A 27,307-nucleotide genomic window follows, 5' to 3' on the forward strand; every position below is an offset into this window, starting at 1 on the left:
CTCACATTTAAACGGTTTTTCCCCAGTGTGCACTCTGTGGTGACTAATCAAACTGCTTGACACAGAAAATGTTTTTTCACATATATCACACTTAAACGGTTTCTCACCAGTATGTAATCTTTGGTGCTGAATCAAATTATTTGACTGAGAAAAAGTTTTCTCACATATATCACACTTATACGGTTTCTCCCCAGTGTGCACTCTTTGGTGCCTAATCAAATCGTTTGACACAGAAAAAGTTTTATCACATATATCACACTTATACGGTTTCTCTGTCAGCTTCTTATGACTTAAATGACCAGCCTTCTTTGTCAGCTTCTTCACGTTCACAATTGGTTTTGGTTGATAAATACCATCAGAATTGCACACAGTAGAACGAATAATCTCTATAGTAAACAATTATTTTATTAAAATTAAATAAGGTTAAAACGATTCAATAATCAGACATCATAGCAATTACAAATGAAAGGTGAACATTCTACAACTGATACCTGTTTGGTATCTAATTGCCAACTAATTTCGAATGAAAGAAAAATTAAAGAACGAAACTTGAAATTAATTTCACTTCATAGACCAATTAGAATTGGAATAACAATACAGAAAATCTTTATCAGCTTTACAACTTGAAAGTCATACGGGATTAATTTTTTTTATAGGTTATAATAAATAATTTCCATTTCTACCCCAGTCCCCTAGTTGAACTTACATTCAAATTGTATCATAAATACACTTTGAAAACTAATTTAACAGCAACGTTCCATAAATTAGGAAGGCAATTGTACCAATAAATTCACAGACACCAGAAAGTAACTATGTAGTTCTAAAAATGGAAATCTACAGGGAAAAGCATACACCATTCCCCCGTTCACTGTGTTTTCCGGACACAGTTAGGTTTAACAAACTTAAGTTTACACTAAATAGACGTACAGCTTTCATTTTTAGCCTATAAACATCATTTGTAGACTGGAATGTATTTTTGGTACTTGTGTTTTATTCAGAACACACTCAATACGTGAAGTTAGGTTCTTTTTGGTCAACTGTCTAGGGTTAAACGGAAAGCAGCTCGTCCGCGATTGGGATGGGAGGACCTCATAGAGAGTGACACTGAGAGAATTTATTTAAAAAACACAAGAAAATACATAAAAACAAAAATTTCCAAAATGTTTTATGGCTTGTGCGGCCATTCTCGAAACTACAAAACAAATTACTTATCAATGGATTAATCTAAAAAGGAAAAAAGAAAACATAAAAAAGCAAAAAAGTCACCACCTGAGGTCCTGTACTACACTAACCTAATATAACAACACTTTTATGCACTATTCCCCTACTTTATTTATATATAAGAAAAGAAAATCATAAATCATTTATTCCAAAACAATGGTCCCTAAGCATCCCACAAAAAGTAGGCCTATCAGTATCTTGAACTATATCAAAAGGAAGGGACTCCCTTATAGAAGGAAGAACATGGCGAATCGAGAATGCAGACCCTGTAGACCTTTAAATCGGTTTTCTAATCGCTGACAAATTCTTTGTCTCATATTCAGGCTCATCTCTCAAACACCAACCAAAAATTCAGGTGCGTGTTTATGCAATATATCAAACATAAATAGAGCCATATAAAAATTAGAAAGACCTGAAACTGATAAAGGATTAATTTTTGTATAACTATCTCTAACTCATATTCGATTATCACAATTGACAAGAACCCGAATCGCCGAATTTTGGAGAGCACGTAATGACTTCAAATTTATTCCAAAAGTAGATGACCACACCGGAAAACAATAGATCAAATAAGGATGGACAATAAAAAATATATCACTTTAAGTATATTAAATAGGAAAACATATTTCAACTTCCTTAGAATCCCTGCATTCCTAGGAATTTTAGATGATATACATTGTATATACTTTGAGAAAATAGGAGTCTCATCTATTATTACTCCAAAATATTTCACAGATGGTGCACACTTCATAAAAAAGACTTAACAGCAGAAAACATAATAACTGACACCATTTTTGGTTGCCACATTGCACTTTATTTTGGCGCTACCATAGACAAAGTTTGGGTAATATTTGTATAATAGTTTGAATTCAAATCGAATAGTTGTGGGCATCAAGTATTGGCTAATTGTAGAAAAAGCCAAGACAAACAGTTCAATTGAGAGAGAGAAAATTCTGGCATTAGCCCCCCCCCCTTATTAGGATTGTAGAAAAATTATGTTAGTTCATTTATTAATAGACAGATATGTCTGTCTATTATCCGTCCATGCGTCATACCTAGGGCGGTAGAACTAAGGTAGATAGTCATAGAGCTAAGAAAGTCATAGAACTTATGGTTTTCCAAGTGTTTGGTTAAATGACACGGGTAAACGGTGGGAGTAACTGTGCCTCTTATTGGACCAATACTTGCTTGTTATCTTTTAGCAAGTCACATCTGCCTCGTCTCAGGTGGGTTGACCAAGAATTTAAAACTGATATAGGGCCAATAGATTGCCTGGAATGAGAGGTTAAGGCACGCCAACCTATGGTCATAGGCAGGTTGAACCAAGAATTTAGAATTGACACAGGACCGTTAATTTGCATGGAAAAACATGCAAACAAGCGTCTAAAGTCAAAATTGGGCCATTCTGCAATGAGTCTCAGGCAAGGCGATTCATTCAAATTTTTTAAACTTAGACAATTGCAATAATAAAAAAAGTTAATATAGACTTGTGTATCTTGGCCTGTATTTATATTTGTTTGTTGTTTTATATTTATCTGGTCAGTTTGTTCATTTTTCTTTTTCTTTATACTCTCCGCTTTTGGAGGTCAATATAATACTTGAATTTGAATTATGTTATGTTGCTCACATGGCTTGATATATATAATGATGTTATGCTTGTAGAATTTACAAAAACTTTTATGTTTGACAAAATATTTCCTTTTTCAAACTAAGTTCATAAAACTAATAGTTTCAATTATATCTTCGTCATTGCTGTCTAAATTTGGAGAGTCTGATTCTGATGTTAAATTGGTTATTCTGGTTGCAGTACCCACACGTAGTAGTTGATGCTCAGATGAGTGAGTAGAAATAGAAGTTTCTCTGATCGTGTCAGTTTCAATTGATGAGGTATCTCCAGCTTCAACAACAAAAACAAAAAATAAACAAAGAGACAGAAATTAATAAAAATAGGATTAAATATTCTCAATAATTTACCAAGAAATAATGAATCCTCACAATATAAAAAGAAACTGACTACAAGCATGAAAAATGACACTAAACATCAGACCTGAATAAATCTAAGCGTTATAGTTTGATGGAACCGTGATAATAGTGTGATAATAAAAGGTAATTTGATTAATAGAGACCCAGTTTCATGATTTGGCACGTTATTCACAAATTTTCATATTCAAATGATAGCTAATTAATTTTTGGTAATAGAAATAACTAGACCTAACTTATTTATACTTATTGAGAACTAGCCTCTGGGGACTGGAAAGGCACAATAGCAAATTATCAGCGCTTCTACCTTTGGCTTATTAAAAAAAAAAAAAAAAAAAAAGATTGTAAAGCTCTATAGTTTCACAATCACACAATCATCTTTTGAGTTTATAATTTCGTCTATGCTGCTGTAGTTTCTTAGGGACTCTTGGAAAACTTTACTGTGGTGTTATGGAACTAATAAAAAAGCCCATATTCACAGTGGCGAAGGCGCCGTTGCACTAAAATCTAACGTATTTATATCATAAAAGCAGGTATGAGGTTACGATGTTCTTTTTCGATCTAAACAAGATCCTTTGTCACTAGTGTCTTTGTGATTATTTGTCTGTTTTATCAGCATTTAGTGAGCACAAAAATCAAAACAACATCAAGCTATAAAAATCAATATGTTTACAAATTTTAACCAGTATCATATGTTTTCAATCCCCTTTTGAAATTCACACAGAATCCTTAACCCCAACGGTTATTTTTGAAAAGCGTTTTCATACTTCAGGCTACTATGCACCATCGTTTGCTCTTTACTAAGCTGCAGCAATGATTCTATTCTTCTTGTTATACTGCTCAGAAAGGACTTTAAAGGGAAGCACTGAGTTTCAATGAGAATAAAATTTTTTTTGTTTGTTTCCTATTCTATGGACTTAAGCTTCACAATCTTGTCTTTTCCATGTAGTTAATCAAATATTGGGATTGGCCAATAATTTTTTTAATGGTAAGTTTTCAAAGAAAGTTAAAGAAAAGAAGATTGGGATGAAAGTAGATATATGATTAATGAAAAGGGTGTGAAAAATCGATATTCGTCACTTAAGAGGTTTGTCAGCAGAAAATAGTTGGTTATAATTTGCAATTTTATATAAAATTAACAATTTCCTTTAGTTATGGTTGGTTAAAGTCTTCATTATGGACATGACCAACCTAAACAGTTACTTGATTAGCTATGCTGTACCTCACAGCAATTGTACTAATTTTATATATACTAATATATACTAATTTATAATTTATATATACTAATTTTATTTTGAAAATAATAATAAGAATACAAAATCGAATCACAACTTTCTTAAAGTTATAGAGCCGTACTAAGCCAATGACCAGCACAATTAAAGTCATACAATATTTCAAAATTAAAACGACTTGAAATAACAATCAACGAAACAAGAAAAGAGGAGCCCCAAAACAAATAGGAAATCATGCATCTCAAAAGCCATCAAAAGCACAGACTATCGTTTGTACTTAGGTGGCAACGTTTTATTTTCTGGGTGATGTATTCTTATTTTTCATTACACCAACTAAAACATAGCAACAAAAAAAAACTCAAGGCTTTTCAAGTTTAACAAATATTATAAATATATTAAAGTAATTTTAGTTTGTATTTATTTTACTTTTTTTTATCTTGGAATAAAAATAATTCTTTGATTGCCCTTCCAAAACCCAACAGCATCCACTACTCATTGGTGTAAAAAGCAAGGTTACCGTCAGAAGGAGACTCCTTTTTGAGTTTAATGAATGATCATCTTTCCATGAATTATACCTTACTATTTTAGAAAACGATGGGAATTATGTTGTTTAACTTTATGGGTTTTTTTGTGAACAAACAACTTATAATAGAGTTGAACAAATAATAAAACCTGATAAATGATTGTATAACGTCGATGATGTCCTGGGATGAAGGTAACTCGATTCTACGAGCTCCAGGTTTGTGACTCATATCATGTGGGACCGCAGTTTCGGAGATGTATTCTCTATCACTGGCCTTGCCTGCTACTGGTATCTTCTTTTCTCTTGAAATTTGGCATTAAATATGGCATGTATAAATATGGCATGTAGTAAATCAATTCTTCAGCGGAATGTGTGGGGTAATGGAAGATAAGTATTTGAGTTGGGTTGGGCGAAGCGTGAATTAGGGAATTTCTCTTTTCAAACTAATTTTAAAACGCTATTATTTTCAAATACCTTCGTCTTTGCAACCCAAATCCTGGGAGTCCAACACAGATGTTAAATTAGATATTCTGGAAGTAATACTCAAAGGCTGCTGTTGATGTTCACGTGATACAGATGAAATAGAAGTTCCTTTGATCGTTTCGACACTGTCTGGTGAAGCATATGCAACTTCTGTAACAAAACAAAGTAATAGAAAGAAAACAAGCAAAGTATGATCAAATATTCTCAATAAGCAGTACCAAGACATAAAAAACATACAACATATGTGAAAAAGAACACAAAATGTAAAAAATGAACAAAGTCAAGCATGATAATATAATAAATAGAATTTTCACAAACTAGAATTTTATTTGCAGATTAAATTCGGGCACTGAATAGGGGGAGAATTTGAAGCTTCGAATATGTTTTATGAATAAAATCATTCCAATGTATTTAGCTAGCTAACACAAAAGCCTTAAGTTTTAGACGCTTCTTAATATAATTCAGAAGTATTACATCGTTAACCGTTTTTTCATCAAAAAAACTTGTTTTTTTCTTAATTTCTTTTTGTTTTCAAATAAAGCTGGTAAATCTGGCTCACTCTATGAAAAATTCCCTCCCCTTACGGAAACTCCTCCATGGAAAGTTCCTCCCACAAAAGTGCTACAGTTCCATTTGTGATACACTTGTGTGCTAGTGCATGTAGAGTATAGACGCACATTGGTCTGGACCTTAGGGGGAAGGCAAGAGAAGCTAACTTGGGGGAATAGGTGAAACAAAAAAAAAAGAGAATATCAAACCCAGTTACTATATTTTACAGAGGGGGATTTCTCTGGACCCATTCTACCTCATTCTGCTTGTAGTGATGAAAACATGGATGGTACGTATTTTGTATTCGGATTTTTCTGCCAACTGTGTTCTAATCTAGCCTGAATCAGTCAGACTAACTTTTATCTCAACTGGATTGGGAGTGATTTCCTCGTTGTGTATATGTCCCCCTCCCCCCTACTACTTTTTTAAATGGGAAACTGAATTTTCTAAAAATGATTATGCTAGTAAAAAAAACGAAAATTTGAGTGATGACACTTTTTACAAGGAAACTTCTAGGAGAGAAAAATATTGGTCTCTTAAAGCATCTATACTGCTGCTTTAGCTGCAATAAGAATTAAATTTTAAACTAGGGCCAAGGAACTTGTTTTGTACCTTGTTCAGTTGCTTCATGAATGGAAATACTCAGAAAAATGGTGTTTCTTTTTCTCTATCTTTTCCTACAAGATAGGGCTATGAAGGCTCAAATAAGGAAATCCTTATTTTAAACAAAAATAGCTTAGGTTCAGTGAAAAAACTACATGGTAGGTATACTTCAGAAGAAACTTGACCTTCAACTTTTTTCTCCTGGTGCCAATACCTGGAGGGCCATCCTAAGTTGTCTGCACTGCCAGATTATGCCACTGACATTACTGTATTTAGGGAGAGTGGCTTAAACGTCAGAAGAAAAATTTCATGTTACATCATTTTATATTATGAAATATCTTCAAAAAAAAATTTCTATAAGAGATACTATGATAAGAGAAATCTCAAAGCTCATGTGCATGTCATTGCTTTAAGTAGTTTAAGTAGAAAAATAGTTTTCACTTTTTCCACACGAAAATTCTCTTCCTGTCTGACAAACTCGTATAAATGCTGGACATTCTTTTATAACTGAACATTTATAATGACCATCTCACTATTTAAAATTTTATTTACTTGACTTTTGTTTAAACTGACTTTTGCTAGAGTTGCTTATGGAAGTTTCTACTGTCGATAGCATAATCTCTTTAATGATTTGCAAACACGATAAACAGAGTGCTGATTTGCATAGTAATTTCGTCTTTCTTTTTAAAAACAGAGGTCTATTTTGGGGGCATGTTTGACACTGACTGAATTGTTTTAACACTTAAATTGCTTTGAGGAGTTTCCCAAAATTGAGAAGGCTAACTGAATCTTACTACAAACGTTTAGTAATACTATTCGAGAGCTTTATATATTAATAATATATTTTCTGCTGGATTTACAACATTGGAGATAAACAAGCAGAGTGAAAAAAGAAACACAATCAACTATAATACTTACTATTTGCTACTACAGTACAAGACGACACTAATGTTCAATTTTATTTTAGAACTAAAACAAATTCTTTGAACAAAAGTTGTAAATTTTTTATACAGAAATTTGCAAATTCCAAAATTTGCAGTAATTGTTGTCCACAATACATTGCATAACTCAAAGTCCTTTTGGCTTCACCAGTTTCAAATCTGAAGATGATGAAGTTCTAGCAAATTCTAATTTGTTCTAGTTTTCCCAAATAAAATATTGAAACTGAATCAAATGTATGGGTAATAAAATATTACCCATATATTTTATTATAAAAAAAAACAACCAAATACTTGAGATGTACCTTCACTGTCAAAACACATGGAGCCCAATTCCGGTGAGTCAGGTTCAAGCTTACATGGTCCTGAAAAGCCACAAAAAGTACCCACTGGAACATCTTCCCTTTTAGGAGACAAAACATTGGTTGAAAAGTCAAAAAACTCCTCATTGTCACTTGGAAAAGCCTCTTTAACTTCTGAAACAAAGTATAATAAAAGTGACATCAAACACATTCATCAGAAAAGCTTACAAAACAAGCCCAACTGCTTCCCCTTTTCAACACATTATCCCACAAGAATGAATAATAATTCTTACAAGGACAGAAATCATACTATCTTTGGCAAAGAACCAAAACCAAATCTCAGGATTTAGAGTTGAAAAAAAGGAATCCTGAAATTCTTCCACAGGTTATGTGGTCTAGAGGCTAATCATCTAGGATAAAATAGCTGCAAAGCACTTGGTGGTAATGTTGTTTTTTTCCTTTAAATGCTAATCCCAGTTTCCTTTATTATTTCCAATTTTTGCATCTTCAATTCATTTCCTTCAGATTCCATTTGTTAGAGCTTCCATTTGATTTTGAAAAACAAATAAATATACAGGAAAGAAAATAGATACCCCACTTACTGTTTGACAGAAACATTGAAATTTTATAGCTGATAATATAAATATTTTCCTCCATGTTCTAACTACCAGCCCCGCCCCTTCCAAAAAATCTTATATTTTAAAAGACTTTAAAAGACTTTTTAAATTGACAGAAAATATGGCCTGAAAGTAAACACACAATTTTTAGACACACACAAAAAAAAAAAAAAAATCAGACTATTTCAGTTCAAACTATCATCAGATTCAATGGGGCTTAAGCCTAAATCTAAGTACAAGTATTGATTGAAAATCAATAACAAAACCATGTTGTGAAAATAATATTTACAATAAACATAAGAATATTTGTGTACCAAATACTTTTGAATAAAAGCATATTTGTGTACCAAATACCAAATATTTGTGAAAAAAAACAGTATTTGCAACATAAGTGAATACGTGCAGTGGGAAAGGGGAAGCTGAATAAAATCTATTCCCAAGAAAAACCGTAAAAAAAAAATTACACCCCTCCTACTCAAGATATATGTACAGAAATATATAAAACTAGCAATACCTGGACATCTCTTAATACATTTGGGGAAATTGAAAAAAAATTGACAAGTAAGAAAAATCTGACTGAATTATGTGCTTTTTGCCAAGGAAGTAATAGAAATAATAAACAACAAGACAAAAATAAATACCACAAAATCAAAATCAATAGTTTGTAGGTTAGGTACCAAGAGGGGTGCTCAGTTACCAAGAAATAATTTGTGTGGTTGCTCCACAAAATTAATTCTTCGGTAGGAATGATTTTTTTTATTGCAATTATTATTTACGCCTGCAAACAGGAAAGAGCAAACTGTTTCCCTGAATTGAAAACAGGAAAGATTGAATTGCAAAGAGTGAGAAAAATTTGTCAGCCTGAAGACTTGTTGTCCCCCAAACTGGAAAACTTATGGAAAAACTTTTGTGTTGTAAAATAGCCCTTTCATTCCTCTCAAGTCTTAAGGACTAGATCCAAGCTCTTGTACAGAGTATGTTCTTTCTTTTATTATTTTTATTGGGGAGAAGCTTATAAGCAAGAGGAAGAAAGAAAAAAATATTTACTAAAGCAAAGCAACTTTATTTTTATTTTGTTACCAAAATTCAATATGATAACTTACCATTTTTAACAACAGAAGTCTCAGGAATGGTGATAGGTTCAGCCATATTTGGAATTTCAGACAACTCCATAATATTATCTCTGAAATAAGTTAATGCCATTTATAAAACATACCATACTATCAATAGAACTTGGAAATAGCACTCCAGTTTTATATTTTTTCTGCAAAAGCTGCAGATTGTTCTGTATTCACTGTGATGGATTTTCAATGTGGTTTTTTGTTAATTTATTCAAAACTTTAAGCAATTTTTTTCTTTTGTTTTTATGTCTTCAAAAACTATGTCTTAAGGAGAAACAAATTGTCTTTATTTTTTATATTGCTTTTAGTGCCTTTAATTTTGTTGGAATAATGCACATATAGTATTTGTAAACAGCTTAAAGGAGTTTAATGGCCAGGTTTCCACTCAGACAGCATTAGCACTACTGATCAACAGAACTATAGCAAGCTAAAGAATTTCGGTTTACTAGAAAAGTTATACTTTAGAAACAATCAGAATTAAATTCTAAACTAGGGTCCAGGAACTTGTTTTGTACCTACTTCAACTACTTTATGCCTGAAAATACTCAAAAATAGGATGTTTTTTACTGATATGTAAGATCTCAGAAAAAAAAAGATTGAACTGTCTGTATTTGGAGACAATCAGCTTAGGCTCAGTGGAAAAACTACATTGTAGGTGTATGTCAATTAAATATTGAATATAGGGTAAAGGCACCAATGACAAATTGGCAGGAACATCCTGCCAATCAGGGAAGTTTGCTTTTGGTATAAACCTTGCATCATTTTCACTTATCAATAAAAAGATAAATCATACTGGTTCATCATGCCCCTTAGGGTGGTGTATTGTTTAGTATTAACCCACAAAAAAGAAAAAAAATACTCAGAGGTAGCCCAATAAATGAGTTATCTTTTGATGTAAATGAGTTGCAGAAAAGGTCTTTTGATTTGCCTTAAAAAAAATGAAAAATGAAGTTTGCTCCAAGGTACCCTACTCTCCCCTACTCTGGGAAGGTATTGCCAAGCTTGTATATTAACCCTCTTCTGATCTGTAGGTATTAGATATTTGTATAATTGACAGTCTATAGGCTACCTATCCAAATTTTGACAAAATGACATTTTACCTGAATTTTCAGCAATCAGTTTTGTTGATTTGACTTTAGTTCTGAAAGTAAAAATCCAATTATTTAGAGTAAAATTTTAAGCTATATTAATTAGTATTTTCTCAGTTGAGAAAATACTAATTAATATTATTAATAAGCTGAAAACAGTTTTATTGTGCTTCATTTAAGAAGAAGATCAATTTTGCAAGGTTTCACTTTGATAAAATAAACAGAGGTTAGGTTTGGAAAATGAAACTTTCAGGAATGGGTCTACAGGCTAAAGTATATCCCAGGAAGGTATCTAAAGAACCTGCCTCCACTCTTTCTCTCTCTAGAGAGCCCTGAAATTTGCCTACATGACAGGTCTAGACCTTGTCAGAATTGAAATTTTGACAAAACAACATTTTACCTTATTTTTCAGTTACTGGTTGCTTTTTCTCTGCCTCCAGTTCTGAAAATGCAATTCTTGTTATTTGAGAAGAATTCTAAGCCATATCAATTTTTGTTTTTAATTTAGGAAATGTATTTGCATATCTTTAAAACCTTATAAATTGGGATTGAGCAAAGTTGTGAAGCTGAAAACAATTTTGATGTACTTCAATCAAGCAGAAGATCTCTTTTGTAAGGTTTCACTTTTCTAGCACACATATTTATGAAGGTCATCAAAGGTCAGGGCCCTCTAGAGGGAGAAAAAATGAAGGTAGGTACTTCAAAATACCTTCTGGGACATACTTTAGCCTGGAGACCCATCCCTGAAAGTTTCATTTTCCTAACCTAACCCCTTTCTGGGATAGCAATATGTCAAACAACTAGACTTTTAACAATTTTTTGAAAGTAATCAAAGATCACTACCCACTAGAGGGAGGAGTGGAGGTAGGTATCTACTTCAAAATACCTTCCAAGGAAATGGCCTACTTTAGTCAGTAGGCTAGACCCATCCCTGAAAGTTTCATTTTCTTAACCTACCCCCTTTCCTCGATATCAAAAAGTAGCTAAACTAGAATTTTACCACTAGCGTGTTTAGAGAGCTTGTTTGAAATGATTATAAAAAGTGCACAACAATAGAAAGAAACATCAGAACTTCTGACTGGAGGCAAAAATAAGTTCTTGGCTGTTTAAATCTAAAAATATAACAGGGTACAAAAAAATACATTCTAGGCTGTTCAAAACAAAACATAAAATGACTGAGCATAAAATAAAATGCTAGACATTACTAATATAACATTAGAATCCTACATGCCTTTTCAATAAATCATTTCTTCTTTGATATTAGAAATCACATTCGTCTAATCTAAATCCTTAAATAAATGTCGAAAAGAAACCTTTTTTTTCAAATTTAGCCACAGTTGCTGTAGATGACTTATTGCTCTGATGGAAAACACGCTATAGTTAACCCGACCGATCACAAGCAGCACAATAGCACTGCCTAAGTAAAAAGTGATGAGGGAACAGCCCCTTTCATATACGGAGTAATTTCTGTTTGTTTTAAGTTTTAATGTCGCTCCTTACTTTCAGTTGAAAAAACTTGTATTTTGTTTGTTTAATATGCTTAAGAAATAGTGTGATTGGCTTATGAAAACCTGTCATAGACCAATAAGGTTTTCAACTAGTCTTTACTTTTAGATTTTCACTGAAATAAATGATGTTTTTCAATAAGGTCGCAAATGTTAACTAATGAAATCAAAGCACACTTTCTACGACGGAACTGTAGAAAAGCAATTTCTATTTTTCGCTTTGGTACATATTTATATGTTGTTTCCAAGGAAACAGTCTGAACCCTCAGAAGCCTTCTGCTTCTTAATATGCCATAGCTTTGTGTTAGGTTTTTTTCAATTCTTAATTTCATTTGAAAAGATTGAACGGGCACCCCCCCCCCCTCACAAACACAAAACCAAGAAATTTTGTGATTATTTTATTATTATTGTACACTATATCTACGAGAAATTTCCCATAGTTTAGTTGACATAATAAAAAAAGAGAAGTATCCCATTTTTGTCGAAAATGGGTTTTGTGCAAGGTTTCGTCAAACTCTGTTTCTGTAATCGATTGCCATGGTCAGAGACTATAATTACGGCAATAATTTAAGAGATTATAAATCTTGTTAGGATTTCCTCTTTGTTAGGATATCTATGAAAACTTTTTTTCAATTTTTTCTTTCCCCTTCACTTCAAAGTAAGGGTTGGAGTAAATCTCCTTTTCATTACGACAGTCGCCTTAGATGTCCCTTACCCTCCACAGAACACACATAATCCTGACTACGCGTCTGCTCTCCGTGTACGTAAGAGTTGTCTTCAAAAAGGTTAAAACATCAATGAGAACACAATGGTTGTATTTGTATGAGTAATCGAATGATTTTTTAATTATTAAAATTTAAATTATTATAATTTACATTTTTGCCTTTTTGGGGGAAACATATATTTTCGTTCTGATATTTTCCTCTGTTTTAAATGTCCCTGAAAAAATTAGATTAAATCTGATATAGTGAATAATCTCTGAAAGATTTAATGTGTATTGTGAACCACACTTGCCAAAGAAAAATCTTCCAACTTTCCCCCTCCCCCCTAATAGTTGAGTCTATGTGAACCTTTGGTTCTAAATATGCTTTGAATTAAGTCACATCTAAAAGGAGATATCCAGGAATGGCTTCTATTACAGTTAAGTGGATATCTGTCCTTCAGATTACGAGTCTTCCTCGATTAATTCAGTTACACCTTTTCTCCTCTTTTTTTGTTTGTTTTATGTTAGGACACAGTTCCACTTTTCTATTCTTTTTCTGTATTATGTTAGGCCAAAGTTCCATCTTTTCTCTTCTTTTTTTTTGTTTTATGTTAGGCCAAAGTTCTACCTTTTCTTTTCCTTTTTTTTGTTTCATGTTAGGCTAAAGTTCCACCTTTTCTCTAATTTTGTTTTGTTTTATGTTTGGCCATAGTTTCACCTTTTCTCTTCTTTTTTTTGTTTTATGTTAGGCCAAAGTTTGACCTTTTCTCTTTTGTTTTTTTTTATGTTAGGCCAAAGTTCTAGCTTTTCTCTTCTTTTTTGTTGTTTAATGTTAGGGTAAAGTTTCACATTTCTCTTCTTTTTCTGTTTGTTTTATGCTAGGCCAAAGTTCCACCTTTTCTCTTCTTTTTTTGTGCTATATTAGACCAAAGTTCTACCTGTTTTCTTCTTTTTTTGTTTTATGTTAGGCCAAAGTTCCACCTTTTTCTTCTTTTTTTGGTGTTATGTTAGGCCAACGTTCCACATTGTCTTCTATATAAACTCCGATTCTGGAGAAAGCCCTAAATTAATATAAATGAAACTCAAGCTAGTTCGTCAATTGGGGTGGGAGGGGGAGGGGATGCCAGTTGTTCGGCGCTAGATTTTTCGTCTCCCCACGTTGGATTTCAAAGAATACCTTTTTTTGATAGTTTCATTCAAAATACCTTTTCTAGGTGTTTTCATTCAAGTAAATCAAAAACAGCAAAAGTGCAATTGAAGAACACATACATTTCACCCCCCCCTAATTTTCCTGTGAATTGACACACCTGAAGTCAAGAACCGCAAGTAGACATGTACTTGGTGAAACTATTAGGGTTCAGTTCTCCCCAACATCTTGAAATTTTTACTATTTTCCCATAATTTATTATTTTTTCTTAGAACTTATCGGTTTTTTCATATTTTTTATACGAGTAAATCCTTATGTGCGTGCCTGACAACAAAATTAGACTTGATTCATATTTGGTATGCTTAAACTTGAGAACTTCTGATGTGCAAATTATTATTGCGTAATTTATGTCACCGTAGAAGTGAAATAATACTACTACTAAAACTACTACTACTAAAACTACTGCTAGCACTACTACTGCTGCTACTACTACTACTAATACTGAAACTACTGCTACTACTACTACTGTTACGTCTTCCACTTCTACTTTAATGGTGAAATAAGTACGGTGTACTAAAGAAGTGAAATAATAAGGGTATGTTTTACCCTTCAAGGAAAACATCATAGCACCACCTTTCAACATTTTACGTGTAATGAAACCCAAGACTTTCCAAAAACAGAGCCAGTAACTTTACAACCCGTGATCCCTGCACCCAGCTACCCTAATGTCCCACAATCTGGCTCTCCCCCCTAGATATGTCTTACCCATCCCCCCTTGTTTTTGAAAAGTACATCTTTGGGGTATTTTTATTTTATTCTAAAAAGACGACACTGAACAAGTTTTTGTTTTCGCGTGCGAGTATTTTTTGAAAAAATGTACATGCTAAGAAGCTGACAAAGTCATATCTTTTTTGAGTATGGCTTCTCAACACAAACTTCACCGCCAACACCTCGGACAAGGGACACTAAGTGAGAAATATTAATGAAAAGCAGCTCGGCTGTGATAATTTTGGTCAAAAATGAGTTATGTATGTATCAAACAAATACAAAGTAGAGACAACAGGGGAAATTTTTTCAAGACAGTGGAAATCAGTTCTGTGGATATTTCGGCCCTATGTCCAAGGGCCGTCTTCAGCACAATACAAGAATAAGAGAGAAACTATATATATATATATATATATATATATATATATATATATATATATATATATATATATATATATAATGAAAAGAGAAATCACCAATGCTACAGCACAAACACAAAAAAAAAAAAAAAAAAAAAAAAAAAAAAAAAAAAAAAAAAAAAGGAGACAGAAGGAGAAAAGGAAGACTGTTTTCCTAAATTAGTGATTAATATAGACCAGCACTTGAATGAGGCCTTAACCCTACTCATCCATACAATCACATAGGTCAAACAGCATAGCCACACACAATCAACCATAAAGAATAATCCATGGACAGGCAGTCATGTCGTCAATTAGTATAAGTCGTCATTTACCAAACAATAGAAAAAATAATATAGACAAATAATTCAGAGGCAATACCCAACATAAGGGCTCATCAGGAGAATACACTGGCCTATATAGGGTTTCGCCACTCTAAATTCTCTACCCAGCACAGTGTTGTGGCTACCACAGAATATCCATGGCATCCCCGCGTCAGGTATCACCCCCAAAATACATGCCTATGAAAAAAAAACAGCAAATGTAAAACAACCAAGAAAAACCAAAAACAAGTTTATCCTGTTAATATATCCCTCCTTTTAGCAACAATAGGTAAACTAAATATTATAAATTTTACCCACTCACAAATATTAACACATTGCAAAAAACCTGAATGAACTAAACAATTATGTAATTCATCTTTACCATGTGGCTAATTTTTAAAAAAATCCGCTCAATTAGAAACACAATTCAAAATAAATGGTGCTGTGACAACATTTCTCGAACCTCCGAAATTAGTTAAAAATTTCTTTAAGTATTTCTAGATAATTCTTTTGATATTTATTTAAAAGTTCGTTATAATGAAAACTAAATTTTTTAAATTGCCAAGTTAATTTATTTAGAGAAAAACCTCTTGATATCAATTTTTGGCTTAAGATTTTACATCTATTTTTAAAATCAATATAATTACTACAAATCCTTGAAAAACGAAGTAACTGTGAGAAAAACGCTGAATATGTGATATTTGAGTGTATATTACTTTCAGGGAATGGAAACTAATCACTTCAAAATCATAATCATCCGTTTTATTATACATTTTAAAACTTAATTTATTATTATCACAAATATTAATATTTAAATCTAAGAAATGATCTTCATGACCAGCGCCATGACTAAGCTCAAGAATAAGCTCTGATGGATATATATTTTTAGAAATATCAATGAAATCCTTACAATTTAAGACCAAAATATCATCTAAATATCTTTTATTATTTGACAAAGCATGTTTTAAATTAATTGGATTTTTCTTATCCATCATATATTTATATTCTAGTTGACTTAAAAACAAGTCAGCTATAAATGGGCTGGCATTCCCCCCCCCCCATGGGAATTCCCATAATTTGCTTTTACAAATCACCCCCAAATCTTATATTAGTATTGTATAAAACAAATATATATATATTTATATATATATACATATATAAATATATATATATATATATATATATATATATATATATATATATATATATATATATATATATATATATATATATATATATATATGTATATATATATATATATATATATATATATATATATATATATATATATATATATATATATATATATATATATATATATATATATATATATACACTAGGTGTTGGGGTGGCGCTTCGCGCCACCCCATATCTAGTTGGTGGGAGTGCTTTGCCCCCCCCCCCTCAGGCCGCCCCTCGCGCGTAAGTCGTTACGCGCCATATTAGCTACGCGCCATTGTAGTTGTGTCCCTATGTCCCACCTGTGAATATATATATATATATATATATATATATATATATATATATATATATATATATATATATATATATATATATATATATATATATATATATATATATATATATATATATATATATATATATATATATATATATATATATATATATATATATATATATATATATATATGTGTGTGTGTGTGTGTGTGTTTTTAACTACGTAAAACTTGCGAATATACAACATTCTTCGCTGTCCCATTGTCTGTGCATATAAATAGATTGTCAGGTTTACCGACTCTTGAACATGCAACATATAATGGTCCATGGGAAAACAATCCGTATTCAGATCTATACCTCATGATTCTAATGATTGCCCTTGAGCTTTGTTGATGGTGATTGCTAATCGAGCATTCCCTGTGTTGCCGTCGTCATTTATATATCCCCCTGTGCCCCCCGGCGTTCCCGTTGTAGTTGTATCCCTTTGTCCCGGTCGTCATTTAAATTCCCTATGTCCCGGTCATCATTTGTGTCCCGGTGTCCTAGTCTGTAATTTCTCTTTAAGTGTCCCAAGCGTCATTTATATTCTTTGTGCCCCGGTGTCCCAATCGTCATTTGTGTTCCAGTGTCCCGGTCTGTAGATACATTCGTTTTTGAATTGGTCTTTTTTTTAAGTTTTTAGGTTTTTATCCTTTTTTTAGTTTTTTTTTAGTTATACCTCATGATTCTAATGATTGCCCCTGAGCTTTGTTGATGGTGATCACTAATCGAACATTTCCTGTGTCCCCTTCGTCATTTATATATCCTCCTTTGCCCCCCGGCGTCCCCGTTGTAGTTGTGTCCCTGTGTCCCGGTCGTCATTTATATTCCCTGTGTCCCGGTCGTAATTTGTATCCCGGTGTCCCGGTCTGTATATACATTCGTTTTTGAAATGGTATATGATGAAATAAATTTTTGTGTTGTTCCCCTTTTTTCTTTTTAGTTTTTTTTTGGTTTTTACTTTTTTTTTTTTTGAGTTTTCTTTTCTTTTTTCTTTTTAGTTTTTTTTTAGTTTTATCTTTTTAAGTTTTGTTTTTCTCCTTTATTTTTCATTTTTTTTTCCTTTATTTATTTTTTTTCCTTTTTTAGTTTTTTTTAGCTTTTTAGTTTTTTTATTAGTTTTTATTTTTTTTTTCTTTTAAGTTTTTTTGTAGTTTTTATCCTTTTTTTGAGTTTTTTTTAGTTTTTTTAACTTATGTCCTGGTCGTCATATATACTCCCTGTGTCCTGGTCGTCATTTGTGTCCCGGTGCTTTGTTGATGGTGATTGCTAGTCGAACATTCCTTGTGTCCCGGTCGCTTTCTCTTTGAGTGTCTCGGTCGTCATTTATATTCCCTATGTGCCGGTGTCCCGGTCGTCATTTGTGTCCCGATGTTCCGGTCTGTAATTTCGTCAGTCGAAAACATGACGTCAGTCAACACACAAACATGAAGTCACTCGACACACACACACACACACACACACAGACAACTTATTTTTATATATATAGATAAATATATATATATATATATATATATATATATATATATATATATATATATATATATATATATATATATATATATATATATATATATATATATATATATATATATATATATATATATATATATATATATATATATATATAATATATATATATATATATATATATATATATATATATATATATATATATATATATATATATATATATATAAATATATATATATATATATATATATATATATATATATATAAATATATATATATATATATATATATATATATATATATATATATATATATATATATATATATATATATATATATATATATATATAAATATATATATATATATATATATATATATATATATATATATATATATATATATATATATAAATATATATATATATATATATATATATATATATATATATATATATATATATATATATATATATATATATATATATAAATATATATATATATATATATATATATATATATATATATATATATATATATATATATATATATATATATATATATATATATATATATATATATATAATATATATATATATATATATATATATATATATATATATATATATATATATATATATATATATATATATATATATATATAAATGACTTACATCAAATTGTGTGAATTAAATCTAAATAATTAAACACACTTTTTAAAACTTTTTTTAAAAATAGCCCTAGCATTCTTACTTCAACGAAGGACAACCAGGAAGTTCAGACGGCCCTTGGACATAGGGCTGAAATATCCACAGAACTGATTTCCACTGTCTTGAAAAGATTTTCCCTATTGTCTCTACTTTGTATTTGTTTGTTATGGAAAGGCAGTGTGGTCTTTGTCACTATTTTTATGTATGTATCTTGGGTAAACTCAGCACTGGGATCGAATGGTGCAGTTAGAATTGTTCTATCTCGTACCGTTACGAAGATAAAAAGAGACATACACCACTTCTGGATAGATGTTCCCTTTATCTAAATTAGCCTCATTCTTCAGATTGACCACAGCTGATAAACTTTTTTCCTTTTTTGGCTCTCCTGAAAAGTTACAAAAATGATAGTTACTCATTGGTTCTATAAGAGACATTATACAATTTCGATCGCGAATGATGCAAGCATGACACAAGAAACTGGTCAAGTAACTTCTTTATACCACACAATTAGCTTTGGTTTGGTTGCAAAATAAATTGTAGCTATATTTTATTCAAGTATTTAGTTGGTATTTTGGTTTGGTGTATGCAAACAAATTTGGGCTATATATTTGCATATTAGGGGGGGGGGCATAGTCCAGATTTCTTTCTAAACTATTATGTATTCATCATATTTTGTTTCATTTCATTAGCATTAATCGGACTTCACTTCCCCAGTGTTTATCATATAACCGATAAGTACCCTTTTCGCTTTTTTTGGCTCTCCTGAAAAGTTACAAAAATGATAGTTACTTATCGGTTCTATAATAGACATTATACAATTTCGATCGCGAATGATGCGAGCATGACACAAGAAACTGGTCAAGTAGTTTCTTTATACCACACAATTAGCTTTGGTTTGGCTGCAAAATAAATTGTAGCTATATTTTATTCAAGTATTCTTCTTAGCCAGAAGAATACTTGAATAAATTATGGCTAAGAAGTAAACTTCTTAGCCAGTGGCTCGCACAAGTGAAGCTGATCAGGTTTTCCGTTTTTGGATGCGAATGTTCTTAGAAAAAATTTAAATGGCAAGTAGCTGACAATGTCGCATCTCCTTTGAGTTTTTTTTTCTCAACACAATCTTCTCAGCAAACACCTCCCACGAGCGATACTAAAAACTTTTCCTGTTTGCAGACGGGGATTCTTAGAAAAAGTGTAAATGGGAAACAGCTGATAATATAATATTTTCTTTGGGCTTGGTTCTTAACTTAAATTTCCCAACCGAATCCTCGTACTAGCAATTGTTGGACCTGTTTTCCATTTTTGCTCTTATATCATCTTAGAAAAAGTGGAAATGGAAAGCAGCTGGCAAGGTCATATCTCCGAGTTTTGCTTTGGCTTGCAAATATTTATTCTTTATTCCGGTTAGGTCATCCAATAAAAAGAAAAAATTATGTACCCTGCTGTAATTGTATTTCCACCTTTTTTGGGGGGGGGCTATTTGTAATTGACTTTTTTTTGTAATAATCTAAATTGAGTTGAATTGTTCCGATGAAAAAAATGAGTGATTTCTATCATATGTTATTTTGCTTGATTCCGTAAATTTGGATCCATACAAATAAGCAAAATTCTAACTAATCTGTTTTTTTTTTTTAGGTAAGATCCCCGCTGAAGAAAAACAGACTGACAGAAAACCGTAAGTATTATTTTTTTTATTATGTGTTTCTCTGTTTATTTTGTTTGATTTTACATTACCTTTTTGAGTTCACCCCTTCCTTCATAATCATTTCATTCATATTTGTCATTATTGATCATATTATTTCCGTTTTTTCCGTTTTATATTATATCCAGCTCCGTGGTTTAGAATTTGAAACCTCACTGGACTCCCCGTTGAAATCATCAGTAGAAAACCTTCGGGGGTTGCTGTCAAACCACCCCACTATTCCTACAAGTATTTGCCCGCCTAATGTGCCTTTATTTGCTTGGTGTTTTTTTTCCCTTGTGGAAGTGTTCGTTCCTTTTGTTTTTGTTACTCCGCTTCCTTTTTTATAGAGGGTTATAAATAATAATTATTATTACTAACTCTGAAAATAACAAATACATTATAAATTAATGTAATTGAGTTTGGTATTCAAAAGGCGCTATGTTCCAAGGCATTAGTTTTATAGGAAGCGAGAAAAGGAGAAATGACTCAGTTTTTGAATGTTTTATAATTAATGATTATAAATTAATATATATATATATATATATATATATATATATATATATATATATATATATAATATAATATATATAATATAATATAATATAATTATAAATTAATATAATTAATTTGAATGTTTTAAAATTAAGCACCAATTGTCTGAACTTTTATGCTACTTTTTTTTTTTGGCATTTAGACATGGAAATAAAGGAAAATGACTTTTTTTGCTTATAGTAATCACCAGCTGTTTCAATAATAGTGATATTCTTAGGCATTATCAAAGTGACCGATACGACCACTATATCGATAGCTACCTTTCTTTAAACTCTTTATAAGCAAGGAAAGCTTAAATATGGGAAATATTTAAACATCTAAAGAGATTCTGTAAATAAATAAGACCATTGATTTGGTTTGATAAGTTCAAGGGGCTTGGGCAAAATTATCAGTATCATAGATAATGTCGCGTAACATCTTTTGAATTACAGCAACCCGAAAGGCCCAAGCTTTTTCCGTTTGGCTTAGAACTAGAATAATTGGCTTGGTTGAGTTACTTTATATATATATATATATATATATATATATATATATATATATATATATATATATATATATATATATATATATATATATATATATATATATATATATATATATATATATATATATATATATATATATATATATATATATATATATATATATATATATATACATACATATATATGTTATTTATATAAAACATTTGTTTGACCCAAAACTAAGAAAACGATACATATCTAAATCATAGACTGAATTTTTCGCCAAGTAAAATCAATTCGACAAATTTTTTACGAGCATCAGTAACTCGCATAAAAACAGTTCCCTCCCTGGTGCATTCCCTTTATGTTTAATTTTTAGATAAATTGCTGTGAGGAGCGGTCATAAAGATCCATGTTTGCTAATCGATATGAAAATTCTAGCAGAGGACATAACGGCTTGTTCGATTTACTAGAATGAAAAAATAGAAAAGGGGCTTGGATTATAGAGGATTGGTGAAACAGGGGCTGAAAAGGATGTGAAATTTATGAGAATCAGATCTTGGCTATTTAATTTGGGAAGAAATGTTGACATCAACCATTTTGGTTGATTGGTCAACTCATTATTGGACAGTAAGAAACGTAAGATCGGATCAAGGAGTGAAAAAGGATTTCCAAAATTGATCCAGAGAAAATATGTTTAAGTTTCCTTAAAATACCGAGACTCCTGCATATCTTCATTTTAATCAAATCAATGTGACCTTTGAAAGACAAGTTTTCATCAACAAGAATGCCCAAAAAATGAACATATTGATCTTTAGAACTATGAATTATCCCATTTGGCTGATGAATTTCTGATAACTGGGGATAAATCTGAGAAACATGCGAAAATATAAAAAAACTGGACTTGAAATAATTTAGGGTAAGATAATTAGCATCAAACCATAAAATTACTCTCTCAAACAAATATTCCAAATTTAATCAAAGCTCAGATTCACAATTTCCCGAAATGCCAAGTGTGCTATCATCAGCAAAACCAACAAGGACATCAGAAGATGGCGAACTATAGATGGCACTATGGGCAAGGGAAGGTTTAGGATGACAGAGTCTACAGCAATTAATAGGTTTCTGCTTTTTTATTGCGTAAAAAAAGATCATTTACATAAATCAAAAATAGCACTGGTCCTAAAACTGATCCCTGAGGGACGCCAAAATTCACTTGTAAGGGTGAACGGAAAAATGGATCGCCAGAAATTAACCTATCATTCAAACAAGATTGAAACCAAGAAAATAAATTACCCCAAATGCCAAAATGAGACATCTTTGATAGAAGAATTTCATGGGTTAAGGAATCGAATGCCTTGCGAATATCCAGGAATATAACACCCGGAATTAATCCCTAATCCAATGCAGAATGTATAAAATTCAAAAGGGTCATACAGGCAAGCTCAGTGGAGTGCTTCATTAAGAAACCAAATTGAAAATCACGAAGAAACTTTTTAGATTTTAGAAATTTAAGGAGACAAGAAAGCATAGCCTTTCCGATGATTTTACTAAATCTTCGAAATTTACTAAATTTATACTAATTTTGCTAAAATTTACTAAATTTTACTAGGATTATTTATATATATTATTCTGGCACTATTATTTTTTCTAAGAATTAGCATAATTCCATTTTACGACATGAGAAAACGATCTAGATAGGTCATGGTTTTGGAAAAATTTGTTCCTTCCTCTCAGTCCCTTTAATATTTTCCATAAATCGTCTTCTGACTGAAATTAGAGACCCTTCACTAGATCGCTATATCACTATATCACTTCGCAATATCACTGAGGTGATATAGGGAAACTTTTACTTGAAAGTGTTAAGTCACCTTGACTTTTTGGACAATTAATAATTGTAATCTGATCCCATAACGAAAACAAGGCAGTCTTTTTTTGGTGAAACCGTGCTTTGCTTAAAAGGCACTTAAATCCACATTTAAGTGGTTATATTAGGGCCTTAGCTCAGTGAAAGGAAAATTTTTTTTTCATCTCTTGAACAACTTTAATTTAATTTTATTTCATTTGGTAAAAATTTTCACATATTTATGCATAAAAATTATCTTATATTATTGACAATCAAATTAAATCTAGTTCCAAAATTTGTATTAGGATATATGGACTACCGTTTAATCTTTTAACTCCTAATTGTGATATGTTTTTTTTCTTTTTAATTTTAACTCAATTTGATTGTCGATAGTATAGAATAACTTGTTGGTGCAAATATCCAAAATGTTTGCCGAACACGATAAAACTAAAATTAGTGCTATTTTGCGAAAAGAAAAAACAAAATATGTTTCTTTTTACTGACGTAACTTCAGTCCCCTGGTGCTGGGATTAAAACTAAATATTCTCTGTTGGCGATATAATTAATCGGCATTTCTCATTTTCAAGAATTATTTTCTGTCAAATTTATGTGTGCAGTGCCTAGATCTTGGAAGGTTAAGTGGTCTAGTTGAGTTGAAGCTCTAGGCCTTCTACTTTGTTTATCCTGCAGCAGTTTTAGGCCAAAAAGTCACCAAATGCTAGATGGCATTAATTTATCCTCTTTTGAAATACTTTTGAATTACAGAGGGATTGTGAAGAGATGACGCTCAAGCGAGCTTTATAGCAAATAGCGCAATGCCATCTATTTAGTGCAGTGCTCACCAAAAATTTTAAGTGACTGAGCGACTTTGTGGGTTATAAACAAATGTGTTTATGCTACCCAACAAAGAAGGAAAATAATGCGTATTTTTGTTTAAATCTCACAGTTATTTGTTACCTTTAACAGAAAATTTCTGAAATATGCTAACAAAATCAAAAAGAATTGTATTGTGTAAAGCAAATAGGCACAAATGATTCTTGTTGAGGGACCCACCGGGAACGCCTCGCTCAGCCTCCATAGATGTTACATTCGGATCTGTTTAACTGATAGGTTTCTTTTCTCATCGGCCTAAATGAGTTCTTTTTCTTGACTGTTGTTATGAAGATATCGAAGAGTAGCATAAGGAGTTCAAGGATGACGAGGGGATGATATCCTCATAGTAATTAGATTACCATGAATATCACGAAAACTGAACGTAAATGAAATAAGCGAAGAAGTTTTTCAAGTGAAAATGAAGAGCGATGTTAAAGCTTAAAACTAACAGAGATTATCGTATTTGTTACCCCATGCTCTTTACGCTAAAGTTTTACTCTTTTTCCGCCGCTTCAAGAATGAATTCTTTTACACTAGAAACCCTATCCTCATTTTATATAAACAATAAAATTATTATAAATAATAAATATTATTATTAAGTACATAAATATTTTAATAATAATAAAATTTAGTATAAATAATACAATTTATGATTCAAATATTTTGAAAGGTGGTGGGTAAATAAAACATTTGCAGATGCCAACTGTCTGTATGCTCTCAGAAAAATAAAACTATATAAACCTTTGGGTTAAAAGCATAGGGCTGTTGGAACAGCAGCCACCCCTCCCCCCGCCATCTTCATATTTAAAATAGTTTTTTTAACCGTTCCGTTTTTAGAAGCAGTTATAACTATCTCAATTTCTGATTAAGGATCGTTTATAGAGAACAGGGAGGGGCCAATTTCTACAAAAAAGCCTTTCTTTCGCCCTTTTTACTATTGTGTTGCCTTTTTATTATAGTGTTTTGAAGGTGACAAGTCGATTTTTCCATATATTGATCTCGAATAGCTTATATCTCTAGCATATGGTTCACTTCACTCGAGATCTACTTGCAGCATATCGTCGTCTGCCATCATTTTGTTGTTTTATCTAGTTGTCATGAGAATGAAGCAAAACATTGGAACGGATGAACCAAGCAACGTTTTTTAAATCAGTTCAAATTATATTTATCATCCTCTGAAAGAAAAACTGTCGTTCATTTAAAGAGGTGATTTTGAAACTGAGATTGAAGCTTAAATATTAATATATTAATTTACAATATAATTTATAGATACTAATTTAAAATATAATATTTTATAAAATATAATATATTAACTTAAATATTAATAAATATTAATATATTAATGATGAGAGAAATCTTGTTTTGTTTGTCTGTTTTTTTGCCAATAGGTAATTTATCAATAAAATTAGTTTCTAAGGACACAAGGTTGAACCTACTTCTTTTCTGTTCCCTATTCAGACTAATATTTCTGCTTGTAAAATTTAGAAAATATGCGCTTATTGAACTTGAGGAATATAACATTTATAATATTGCATAATGAGATTTCTAATTGAGCTTTAATTTGAGTTTTTTTTTCATCAAGCTTTTAAGTTTTTAATTTGACTCGTGTCTCCGCTATATTAATAATGAATCTTTATTAGTAGCAATTGTACGTGTAGTTTGTTTTATGTCATTATCATGGATCAATGTCTTACAGATTTGTAGGTAGGGATTTTGGCACCAAGGGCTAATTTCATTCCCCTTAAAATCACATTGGGGCACTCGCCCCCGTAAGTTATAAAAATATATGTTTTGGTATTTTCACTAGCAAAAACCTGCCCCCACATATTAGAATATACTTTTTGTGCCATCCCCCCTAAATGTGCTACGCCACTCCCTAAATGTTCGAAAATTCTTGCTCCAGTTCACAATAGTTCTATTTATATGATCCTTGGCCATAACTTTATTATGATTCTTTTTTTCTACATTAAACAATTTTCACGGTAAAAACAAGGAGGCTTTTCCTTCATATAGCATCTTCGTTTGCTTTATACAGCAAAGGTCAGAAATAGATCTTATATCAATAAAACCATGACAAAAGTGAGGGCATGACTACTCTCAAAAATCACATACACCAGGTGATCTGTGCAGATCGTAGTAGAAGTGTGTACCTCATAGCGGAACAAATGTTACTATGAGAAGTTCACTAGCTGCCAGAGAGTGGTATACCCCTTGGAACTAAACATCTAAAAGACAAATATTGATTAACCGCAATATTTTGTTTTCTTCAAAATCGAATCAACAAATATTCCGATCCTCCCAGCTCCGTAAAAAATCAATAAATTTAATTAGAAAGCGGTTCTAAAAAAAAAGAACAAAATATTAATACGAGGGGAAAAGTGAAAACAAACGTAATTATAAGAATTCAAAGCTTTTTTAGCGAAAGAGAAATTGAAGACGGGAAGAATCGCTTTCTTTATTGTTGCTACAACTAGCATCACCTCCAATGTAAAGTTTGTAGGTAACTTGCAAGAGTGGAAGCTGGCGCTAGTGTCGACACAAAAGAAACCATCAATGCCTTCTAGTGTGTGGTGATACTTATCATTTTTTTAATTTCTGTCGTCATTTTTCTGTCAGGAGCTGAGATCGGATACTTATTAAGACCTTAATTTGACCAATAACACTATTTAAATTAATCATTCTTATTGTAAAACCAAAAAAAGCCAAGTGTTGC

The 27,307-nt window shown here is 31.4% G+C and overlaps 1 protein-coding gene across 1 annotated transcript in view; it reads right to left on the minus strand.

The window, feature by feature from the left end:
- LOC136041964 (zinc finger protein 271-like) overlaps positions 1 to 27,307 on the minus strand; it is a 184,777-nt gene that overhangs the window by 7,377 nt on the left and 150,093 nt on the right. Inside the window, 1 exon segment of the mRNA XM_065726782.1 lies at positions 6 to 272. Coding sequence (XP_065582854.1) covers positions 6 to 272 — 267 coding nt within the window.

The sequence above is a fragment of the Artemia franciscana genome, unplaced genomic scaffold (assembly GCF_032884065.1).
Source record: "Artemia franciscana unplaced genomic scaffold, ASM3288406v1 PGA_scaffold_52, whole genome shotgun sequence".
In the NCBI taxonomy this organism is placed as follows: Eukaryota; Metazoa; Arthropoda; class Branchiopoda; order Anostraca; family Artemiidae; genus Artemia; species Artemia franciscana.